The sequence below is a fragment of the Chiloscyllium plagiosum genome, unplaced genomic scaffold, assembly GCF_037043375.1.
Source record: "Chiloscyllium plagiosum isolate Xiang-an unplaced genomic scaffold, Cpla_swu_hap1 HiC_scaffold_5, whole genome shotgun sequence".
Lineage (NCBI taxonomy): Eukaryota > Metazoa > Chordata > Chondrichthyes > Orectolobiformes > Hemiscylliidae > Chiloscyllium > Chiloscyllium plagiosum.
Window position 1 is genome coordinate 61,006,612 of NW_028270143.1, and position 12,299 is coordinate 61,018,910.

General features: G+C 36.9%; 1 protein-coding gene across 3 annotated transcripts in view; it reads right to left on the minus strand.

The window, feature by feature from the left end:
• LOC122549912 (adenylate cyclase type 1-like) overlaps positions 1–12,299 on the minus strand; it is a 290,855-nt gene that overhangs the window by 60,110 nt on the left and 218,446 nt on the right. For all 3 annotated transcript variants that reach the window (XM_043690132.2, XM_087987226.1, XM_043690134.2), the window contains 3 exons: positions 10,763–10,852; positions 6,904–7,160; positions 6,198–6,324 (listed from right to left, as the gene is read on the minus strand). In XM_043690132.2, the coding sequence (XP_043546067.1) occupies positions 6,198–6,324; positions 6,904–7,160; positions 10,763–10,852 (474 nt within the window). The remainder of the gene's footprint in view (positions 1–6,197; positions 6,325–6,903; positions 7,161–10,762; positions 10,853–12,299) is intronic.

The following is a 12,299-nucleotide window of genomic DNA, read 5'->3' on the forward strand; positions in this document are numbered from 1 at the left end:
ATTAAATCTTCAATAGGTGTATGAAAAGATAGTGAGGACAGATGTAGTTCCCTTACAATCGGAAATAGGGCAAGCTGTAATGAGGAACAAACAGATGACAGATCAATTAGATAACTATTTCTGTCTTCACGAAAGGAGGACACAAATAATGTAGTGAAAGAGAGGAACTGAAAGAAATCAATGTTAATAAAGAAATGGCATTTGGGACATTGATCGGATTAAAGACCAACAAATCCCTACAGCCTGATAATCTACATCCCGGAATACTTTAGAAAGTGTCTCCATAAAGAGTAGGGTGTTGGTGGTCACTTTTAAAAATTCTACAGAATCTGGACCAGTTCTTGTGGATTGGGGGCAGCTTGTCCATTATTAAAGACGTGATAGACAAGCACTTAGAAAACAGTGATAGATTGGACTGAATCAGCATGGATTTACAAAAGGGAAATCATGCTTGACAAAGCTACTGGAAATTTGTGAGGATGCATATCATAGAGTTGATAAAGACTGGATGTGGTTAGACGTTCGGAAGGCATTTGATATGGACTCATAAGAGATGAACGAATAAAATGAAATGTGCAAGTGATTGTGTGGTAGTGTATTGACATGGATAGAGAACTGGTTGGCAGACAGGAACCTAACAGTAGGAATAAACAGGTCATTTTCCGAGTGACAAGCAGTGACTAGTAGGGTACTGCAGGGATCAGTTTTGGACCCCAGTGATTCATAACCTATATTAATAATTTAAATGAGAGAATTAAATGAAATAGTTTCAAGTTTGTAGATGACACAATGCTAGGAGAGAGGGTGAACTGTGAGAATGATCCAGAGATGCTTCAATATGGTTTGGACAAGAGTAAATGGACAAATGCGTGGCAGCTGAAAAAAAACAATAGGGAGAAATGCATAGTTATCTATTTTGATAGCAAAAACAGGAAGGAAGATTATTAACTGAATGGTGATAGATTGGGAAAATAGGAGGTGAAATGAGACCTGGTTAAAGGTGCAGCAGGTGGTGATGAATGCAAATGGTATGTTGACCTTCATAGTGGGAGGGTTTGAGTACAGGAGCAGGGATTTTCTTGCTGCAAATTTACAGGTTATTGGTGAGCCCACATCTGGAGCAATGCAAGTGATTTTCATCTCCTTACCTGAGGAAGGATGTTCTGGATATGGAGAGAATGTAATGAAAGTTTATCCAATTCCTCAGATTCAGGACTGACATATGAAGAAAGACTGGGTCAGTTAGGACTGTGTTCACTGGAGTTTAAAAGAATTAGGAGTGATCTTTCAGAAACCTATGAAATCCTAACATGAACAGACCTGGTAAGTCAGGACTGATGTCCCCAGTGACCAGGTAGTCCACAACTAGAGGTCACAGTTTAAGAATATAGCGTAGGCCATTTAGGACTGAAGAGAAATTTCTTTATTCAGACAGTAGTAACTCTGTGGAATTCTCTGCCACAGAAAAGGTTTGAGGTCAAGAAGACAATATATTTCTAAAGGCTAAAGGGATCAAAAGATATGGATCAAAAGTGGGAACATGGTAATGAGTAGGATGATCAAGCATGATCATATCGGATAGCAGAGCACATTCAAAGCACCGAATGACCTATGCCTGTTCTTATTTTCGATATTTCTATGTATAGTATTGTGGTTTATAGTCTGTTTATTAAATGTGTAAAAACACTATATTAGAAAATGATATAAACGTAAGTATACACTCCACTGTGAACGCTGTTGAATAATAAAACGATATGGCATGCTGAGCATCAAGTAAGTTGTTTTTGAAATACAACCCTCCCCCAAAACCCAGTGTACGCATGCCCTGCTTTATATATTTATGTTCATTTTAAGACCTTTATCTAAGTGTATCTTTCCTTATTATGCCTAACATATAGAAATACTTGACAGTGATTACTGTCTTTAATCAAACCTCCTGTCTGGTTTGCCATGTTTGCCCTATCAATAAGCATCTTTCTCCCACTGCTTCCGTCTGCCAACACATTATTAACTTCACTTCACTTAATGCGCAGAAAGTTGTATGAAGACAAAAAGAAAGTACTTGATAAAGATGGTACTCAAACACTTGCTTTCTGTGCAGAATAACGTTTCATCAAAACTAAAGTACATGCAGTTCCTTTACATTCTGTCAAGTAACTCAATTTCAATTTGCAATATCTTCTCATTTGTCTTCGAGTACTCCATCTCAAGCCGAGCCTTTTTTACTTTTCTCGCAGATTAGAAACCAATTTGCGTTAAACTGCAGGAACATATCATAGACCTTTTAAAATTAAAATTAATCTGAATGGACATTGTACAACGGTTATAAATTCGAAGAGAACCATTGACATTCATGCTTATTTCATTAGCTACCCACCAAATTCAGAGATGGGCAGGGGAGTGGCAAAGTAAATTAATACAAGTGATATAACAGACAATACAAACTTTTTCATAATTAAAAAAAGATGAGTTATTATGGGATTTTTTTCCCCTGTATTTTGTAAAAACTCTTGGAGTTTTGAAACTTTTCTCTGGTGAACAATAGTGTTAATACATTGACTGTGCTCTTTTTCCTTAGAAAATCAACATTTATGGTTTGCCTGAATAAATCTTTTTTTTCTATTTAATAAACAATATAATAAATGTCATTGTATATTTTTTGCTCCTTTTGTTTTTGCAATATCACACGTACACTAGTGCAACACTGACTTTAAATTAACCTCATGGAACACTAATACAATTCCTGCTGGCCATCCAATCAATAAGATTCCTGAGTGAAGCATTCAAATAATAATTGATGGAGGCACAATATTCTAAAGAAATAAGCATTCTAGAAGCTTTGAGACCATTAATATTTGTTCCTTTACACCTGCAAGTAATGAGACATTGTTCTATCTATAGAGGTTAGATTTGCAAACAAATCCCAGATATGTTTGAAACCCACTATCATTTTTTCCTGTTACCACACAATATAAAAGCTACAGTTTATGTACAGGTTAATCAATTATTCACTCATATAATGTGACCTTGAAATTCCACAGTTTATATCTACATTTCTCAACTGAGGGTGAATGCTCATCCACGGATCACCTGCAATCACGAGTTCACCATGCAGTCAGCTAATTAAGTTACCCACAAATGTTTCAGTTCTACAACACTACTGTATCATCAGATAACTTTGCTGGGTAAGGTGATTAGGGCCTGGGATGTATTTGACAAGTTGGGAAGGGAATATAGCAAACAGACTGGTGGAGTAGCAGTACTGAGTGCTGACATATGGAAAGACTGATCTAACCGTCAGGCAGATGGCATAACCCAGTAAAGCGCAGACCTCCCTTCAATAACAATCAACAAAATGGAGCAGAGAACTGGATAGAAACAGGTAATACCTTCAAATATTAATGAGGTTAACCTGCAGACAATTGGATAAAAAGCCACAAAGAAGAGAGTGAGAGAGAGCGAGTCATTGTTCCAAAGCTGAAAGCTTCAGAAAAGTCTCTCATGTATCATGTAAAGAGAAGAGAATTAGTGCATCTTGTCACCTCTCTCTGTGGAACAGTTCTATGTCACTATAACTGAATTGGATACATTCCTCAGATCTACCGAAAAGTGAATGGGTTATCAGACAGGTACCTTGCTGGTAGACACCCTAATAGTTACTCTACACATCTTTAGTTCATGACTGCTTGAACTGAGGCTGTGGTGGGCTGAGTGCAGTCATCAACTTTACAGCTACAGTCAATGCTGCCTAGCACATTGTACTACAATACCTAGCATAGATACCTTACTGTGATAAACACAAAATACCATGGGTGCCAAAATCTGAAATAAAAACTGAAAATGCTAAAACATCTCTGTGTTAACAATTCAAGTCCAGAATGACTCTTCTTTGGAACTCATTTCACCTTAAAATGTTAACTATGTCTTGCTCTCTGTCTCTCTCCACAAATGCTGCCTCATGTTGTCTTTTTTCAGTACTTTGCTTTTATTTCAGATGCCTTACTGCTTCTTTGGCAAAGCACACGCTTGCTATGTGAGTTTCTTCAATGACACTATTATAGAATCTGTGCCATTTATAAATTCATTATTTTTACAAATGAGTAGGTGGAGGTGGTATCTGTAATGTTTTGCTTCTTCAAAAAATGTATCAATCTTGTTTACTTCATCCTGAAACTGTTCTTATTCCTATGGAAATTAAGTTCAACAGTATCCATAAAAATACCAAAGCGTTAAAATTCTTTGTTAGATTCAACAGTCAGTGCTCAATTGGTGTAAATAGAGCTAATTAGTCATGTGGATGGTAATGTCAATGCTGGACAGGTTGAGCAGAAGAATTGGCTCTGTGTGGTACTTTTCATGCATTTTCATTGCTTTTAAAATAGCAAGAAATGAAAGCCCAATACTTTTACTGTCGGCAGAGGCAGAAACATCCCTGTGTACACAAAGGTCCTCAAATTCACAGCGACAAGTTCAACAAAATCTAAGAAAGCATCCAGCGCCAAAACTCTGTTGTATCCCATAATCAGTGGTCAAATTTTATTCACTCTTCAGATCTCCAAGGTAATCACTTCTGTTGGTATCAGGCACCATTGTCAACACATCTCATGGATACACCTCAGTAAATTATCCACTGGTAGAAAGCTTCCAAAGCCAACAATCACCTATAGATTGCTGCTCTTACATTTACTTCCTTTCCCTGTATCTGGCTTCACATTTTTGAGCCCTGGGTTCTTATAGCTGGAAGCTTCAGAAAAATGCAGTGTATCTTCAATCCAGCCATCTCCTTGCTGTCTACAATCTTTTTGCAGCAGTTACCATTGCATTCCAGTAAATGAAGAGCATAAATTCCTCAAAGTCTCTTGGAAAAGCTACTTAGATAAGTGATAAGTGTGTAAGCTAAGTCGCAGGCTGCCAGATGACTGTTGGGATAGGATGGCAAGTTGATGGTGGAGAGTAGGACAGGAAAGAGACAGTCAGGTCAGGTCGAGAGGAGTTGGGTAGTGAAAGTGAAGGAGGTTTTGGGAGTAGGCCAACTCATGTGGGGGTTGAGCCAGATCAGCATTGGGGGAATGGGGTTTAGGTTATCAGAATGGATGTTGGGGAGGTGATGGTCAGATTGGAGTTGTGTCAGTCAAGGCAGGTATAGGAGAGTTAGTGATGAGTCTGGGGTGTTTGTTTTAAGTTAGCCAGGAATCAAGCAAGGTTATCACTCTAACAATTCCTTGATAGCTATTCAAGGAAGAAAGTCAGAACCCTCTGAAGTCTCTGGTTTGACTTCAGGGTTGAACACATTTTTTTTAAGGTTCCAGATGCTGGGTAATTGGCCATCTGAAGTTGTGAGTGTGGCAGGACTTCGATGGGGTCCTAAAACAATTCTGTCAGGACTGTTACTGCTTCAATTGGATATTCTGAATCAAGGTTGCCTTATGCACCAAAGCAAACAAAAAAGGGTGTAAAAGATTTGAAAACAATACTGAAACCCTTATTTTAAAACTGCATCTTAAGAACCTAAATGTATTGTATATAAATTGGGGAATTTGCATAAATATAGAAACTACTTCTTTAAATTGAAATATCAGACATTCAGGATTGGTTTGGTTAATATCACACTCCTCCCTCTTCCAGAAAATTTGAAATCAATGGATTATCCAAAAATATAAATGATAATTCAAATTGCACACCCTAGTTCTAACTTTCACATATCCCAATTAATTTTATGTCAATCCCAATACAAAACTCATCCTGTATTCTCTCATTTATCAATTTCATTTCTTTACAAACGTCTCAGATGATAAAAGCTGTGCACACTTCATTGCAACGTGTATATTTTCAGTCCTATTCATTTACTGTTATCAACAAGGCATCGCTCTCTCTAGGGATGCTGCACCTTTGACTGACTGCATTGTTCCTGTAAAATTGATGTAATGAAATCAATATAAAGCCACTCCTGTATGACATACTTCAAAGAAAGGTAAAATTGTTGATTTCAGGATAGTAGAAGATGTGTCAAAGCAAGATTAAACAAAATATTCTGAAAACTATTAAGCAAGATGTTTTGTTTTTAAACTGACAATTTTATTTCCTATTTTACATTTCCAGCATTTAACATCTACACATTGTAAATAAGTTTAACATTTATGTCCCATGTTGTGTTTGGTTAAATTCAAAAACACACAGCAGTTTTAGTAAAAGCTTACCTGCACAGCCCAGAGGTAGTCTAAGCGCAACTTCAGGTCCAATTGTCTGGAGTGAAGTGCAAGTGCACAAGAGAAAAGTAGAATTGCCAAAATAGATTCATATCCTCTTATATAAAATGAGTCACGTCTTTAGAAAAGAAATAAAAACAAGAATACATTCATTAAAACTTTGCAGTAATACCTATTCATTACGAGAGATATGTTGTAATGGACACAAGAAATTAATATATTATCAGGTTAGAAAGGTAATTAAGTATCCATGGTTAGAACAAACAAAGTGTCTTTATTTGTTAAATACATAACTCAAAATAGTATGAAAAATAAACAATTTCTTGCACTTGCTTTATGAAATATTCTGGAAACTAAACTCAGGGACATTTACAAGCTTATTTTTAAACAAGGCTGATTGACTACGTGGAAGAGCGGAGCTGTTTAGTGAAAAACAAACATGCTGTTAGTGACCAACATGAGTTTTTTTCGTCTTAAAGCTTAACAGTGTAATACTTTTACTTATACCAATGCAAGTTAGTATGGACCACCATACAAAAATAAAACTTTTGCCTACATTATTCATAACATAAACCCGTTACTGCTACAAGCTTAACTTAGCCACACTGATTTTTAATTTATTGACAAATAAATCAGGAAAAACTTAAAAATCATATGCATCTGAATTGATAGCACTGTGAAATAATTAAATACTTACCCCATTGCTCTTCTGTATCCACTAATCTCAAAAACTACTATATACAAAATTGTGACAATGAGGAGTAGGATCATTTTTGGTAATGAAGATATGCGCAGGAATATTGCAAGACTTAGTGTTCCAACAACACAAGCAAGAAAAGCATAATGGGCTGCATCACAAGGCAATTCAGTCATTGTTTTATTGAGTCCGTCAGGGGTAACAATAACAATGGAGCTGCTAGAGTTGGTAGTCCATAGCCAAGGCATGCAGCCAACCTGTGTAAACACAAAGTAATAAGGATTTATATTCTTTTCATCAAAAGAAACATTCTTAGATAATTATTCTACAAGTTTACGATACTTTGAAGCAAACCAATTGAACACTTCTGTACTTCAGAAGACAGTTGCTTCTTAATTACTTTGCTGAACTTGGCACTCTTACATTCCATTACTCATACAGGAGGGTTGGTTAGCTCAGCTAGCTGGAAAGCTGGTTTGCCATGCAGAACAATGCCAACAGCATGGGCAATAAAGACCCCCACCTTCCCACCTCACCCCTCGTCTGAAGTGTGTTGACTATCAGATTAAACCATCACCAATCATCTCTCTCTAATGAAAGAGCAACTCAACCTTTAATTATTGATATGATGAAAGAATTTTAAAAATGCTGAAATTTTCCTATTTATATCATAAAGGAGTAAGGCATAAAGGTGAACAGTTGAAAATTCAAATATCAGTGGATCTGAATAACCTTACAAGAAGTTATTGCAACTGAACATAAATAAAGGCAGTCGAACAGCAATGGCAAGTGTTTCTGGGAGTGATTCAGGAGACACAACAGAGATTCATCCTGAGTAAAAAAAAAAGCATGGTACAGGGAGGATGAGGCAACCATGGCTGACTAGGGAAGTCAGGGATAGCATAAAAGCAAAAGAGAAAGCATATAATGTGGCGAAGGGCAGTGGAATACCAGAGATTTGGTAAGCTTACAAAGACCAATAGAAGGCAACAACAAAAAAAAGATAAGGAGGGAGAAGATTAAATATGAAGTTAAGCTAGTCAGTAATACAAAAGACTAAGAGTTTCTTTAGATATATAAAGGGCAAAAGAAAGGCAAAAGTGGACATCAAACTATTGGAAAATGACACTAGAGAGATAGTAGTGGGGAGCAAGCAAATGGCTGAGGAACTGAATAATTACTTTGCATTAGTCTTCACAGTGGAAAACACAAGTAATATCCCAAAAATTCAAGAGAGTGAGGGGACAGAGCTGAATATGGGGGCCATCATCAAGGAGAAAGTGCTAGAAAAACTGAATGGCCTGAAGGTGGATAAATAACCTGAACCAGATGGACTACACCCCAGAGTTCCAAAGGAGATAGCTGAAGAGATAGTGGAGGTGCTCGTGGTGATCTTTCAGTCATCGCTAGAATCAGGGAGGGTCCCAGAGGACTGGAAAATCCCTAACGTGACATCCCTGTTTAAAAATGGAGTAAGGCAAAAGATTGAAAATTACAGACCAATTAGTTTAACCTTAATCGTGGGTAAGATCCTGGAATCTATTGTGAAGAATGAGATTTCAGAATACATGGACGTGTTGGTAAAATAGGGAAAAGTCAGCATGGTTTCATCAAGGGGAGGCCATGTCTGACAAATCTCTAGAATTCTTTGAGGAAGTAATGAACAGTCTAGACCAAGGAGAGCCAATGGATGTTATCTACCTGGATTTCAAGAAGGCCTTTGACAAGGTGCCGCACAAGAGGCTACTGAGTAAAATAAGGGCACAAGGAGTTAGAGACAAGGTGCTAGCATGGATAGAGGCCTGGCTGTCTGGCAGAAAGCAGTGGGTGGGGATAAAAGGGTCCTTCTCAGGATGGCAGCCGGTGACAAATGGTGTACTGCAAGGCTCAGTGTTGGAACCACAACTTTTCACTTTATTCATTAACGATCTAGATGAAGGAACTGAGGGCATTCTGGCTAAGTCTGCAGATGATACAAAGTTAGGAAGACGGATAGGTAGCATTGAAGAAGTGGGGAGGTACAGTACCAGAAGTACTGTGTACAGATATTTAAGAATGGATGTAAAAGTGTTTGAAACAGTTCCAAGAAAGATTGTTAGACTATGCATGGAATGGATGGGTTATTTTAAAAGAAAAGGCTGGACAAGCTTGGCTTATAGCTGATGGAGCTTAGAACGGTAAGAGTGACTTGTTTGAAAGATATAAAATCCAGAGGAGATTTGGCATGATGGATTAGAAACAATGTTTCCCCTTGTGGAAGAATCAAGAATCAGAGGTCCTTGTTTAAAAACAAAGGGGTATCCATTTAAAATAGAGATTAGGAGATTTTTATTCTAAAAGGATGTGAATCTTTGGAATGTTCTTCTTTGAGATACAATAAAGCAAAGTCTTTGAATACATTTATGGCTAATGTAGATAGATTTTGATCAGCAAGGGGGTGAAAGGGCATCAATAGTAGCTGGCAATGTGGGGTAATAAAGTCAGCCATGTATTTATTGAATAGTGGAGCAGGCTTAAGTGCCTAAATGGCCTATTCCTGCTTATAATTCCTTTGTTTATATGTTTGAGCAAAATCTCCAGAGTAATAAACATTAACACTTTTTAAAAAATACTTTATCTTATTGTTTCAAAGTGCTTCACAAAATGAACTAGTATTTGAAATTTAGCAATGTCCCTGCAATGTTCCCCAAATGTGTTTGATAAAGAAGACAAACACATCTGATTGTTTTTTTTCTGGGTAAGAAATATTAGTCAGGACACTTCTGTTTCTCAAATATTGTGCATCTTCAAATATTACCTTGACATTTGAAAGGGAACAGTGCCTTAATACATTGTCTTATCCAAAGGACACTGCTCCTCTATTGCTATAGCAATTCTTATCCCACAATCTGACGCCCCTTCTTATGTGTCCTATAAAGCTGAAACATTGAGAAATCTTCAAATGGAAGCTCTCCAATAAAGAATAAACATAGCAATCACATGTAAACATCAAAAAGGACAATTTTCGAACATAAAAGTTAATGATACATTAGCACAGTTTTAACTTAAAGTCTGATTAATTATAAAGTTCAGGGTGCTGTATGTCACTCCAACTTATCTGGATTTTGTTGGTCATTTGTTAACCTTGACCAGTGATGGCTGAAGTAATTTCTGAGGTGCTGATTTACAAGTTCTTCTGGATGATATCATCCTGGAGTTTCAAAGGGAAGAGGTCACAAATGCAATTACCAGAGTCTGTAAACCTCTTGGTGCATCACTACAATTCTGCCAGTGAGTGATGGGACCCCAATATTCTGCAGTTACTGACTCACCATTGTATCTTCATTCTGCTTGCATTACTTCATGTCATTGGCCAATCTTCCAGGACGGACCCTAGGTGTCAGTACTTTTTAAAAATATTTAAACATTTGTGAGGTTATGACACCAGAACCTGATTTTGTTATCAGATGACATAGATATGGAGGCAGTTCCTCTATCTTCCTGATGTCCTGACTAATGTTATTCTCTCACCCTCAACATTCCCACTATGAATACTAAGTGGCATACAGGGCAGGAATTCACAAACGTAATTCTGACTAGGAATTAACATTAGGTCCTTTTTAGTTATTAGATCCTTTTGAGCAAGGATGAGGGAGACCTATCTGTGGATGCTGAAATTGTAACCTAAACACAGTTAATTTTTATAAATCTAAGTATATCCATGCTGGAAATTACCAAGCCAGAGACCTCAAAAGTAAAGTGGCTTAGATTTCAGAACAGGATTTGCATTAATTGCCAAATGCCAATCCCTAATCTGTTTGTGCTGTTTTCACTGCAGAAATGCACTTGATATAATTAAAATAATCTGACATTTGCTTACCACACATCCTTGGGCCACTGAATAGGTTAAGACTACTATGAATACGCAGATAATAGTTCGAATTTGTATTGTCAGGCACCCTGGAAAACACTAAAAAGGTAATTATATTTCAGCAAGTTATACTTGTAATAGAATTCAAATATAATGTTTCTACTTCGGTGATTTGATTATCATACTTCAGGTGTCATAAATGCAATTTTTCCTGCATATTTTAGGGACAAAGTATAGAAAAGCTGTAATCATGATCACTCAGTCCCAGAACAGTCCAGGGAGTACCAGGTGGTACAGAAAATAATGCCTCAAACATAATAGTTATTATTCTATACCCACATTCTTTGCAAATGTAATTGATTCCCTTTTGAGAACACAATATCACAAAATCACTCATAAGGACAAAGTAAACACGACATTTAATCTTAGAGAGGAAATCCAAGACTTCTTCCCCACTGTTATCTAATTTATGAATGGACCTCTCATATTAGAGTTGATCTTTCTCTGCACCTTCTCTGTAGCTGTAACACTATATTTGCATTCTGTTCTATTACTCTTGATGTACTTATAAAAGGTATGATTCATCTGGTCAGTTTGTAAAACAATACTTTTTTAATGTACCTTAGTACACGTGACAATAATCTATCAAATCAAATCAAACCTCCACACTAAAAATGTTACCACTGAAATCAAACGTTATCATTAAGAAATCAGCCTCCAATTAATCTTGGGATGTTATGGATATGAGGAACAAGTCATTTACACATACAGTTATCACTTCACAGCAGAATAGTACATTGTACAATATTACATTGCACAGTATCTGGTATAACTCTTCACTTTAAAAAACACAGTATATGCTTGGTCTCACTATGATCAATATACAACAGCTCCATTAGTGTATATTAATAGGGTACATTTCTAACATAAAGCCAATAAATGTATTGCCTTGACAGGTATAGCTGTGCTGAAATAATTCACTGAATTCAACATAGCAAATAGACATAAGTATCTTAGCCCTACCCGCACAAATAAATCTTGACCAACTAAACTTGTGGTGGAGGATTGGAAACATTGGCACAGCTGCTGCTAAAGGATTCTTACACTGAAACAGAAAGTATACAGTTTTTGGTGGAGATTGATTTATACATAAAAGAATATTGGTTGGTAACTGCAGGAACAGTTATATACATAGGCTACATTTGGGAAGTGATTGAGGTATTGGGATCCTTTCTAGTAGAATATCTTTGAAGCAAGCATGACTTAGAAACAGGAATGACAGCAATGTGTATGCACACAGTATTGTTAGTGTGATAAAATGTCCCAAGGTGCTTTAGAGATGCTTATAAAACAAAATCTGACATTGACTTATGTGAAGAGATATTGTGGTGGATAACCAAAAATGTGGTCAAAGGGGTGTGTTTTAAGGAATAGGAGAAAGTGAGGACTGCAGGTGCTGGAGATCAGAGTCAAGAGGGTGGTGCTGGAAAGACATAGCAGGTCAGTCAGCATCCGAGGAGCAGGAGAATTAATGTTTTGGGCATAA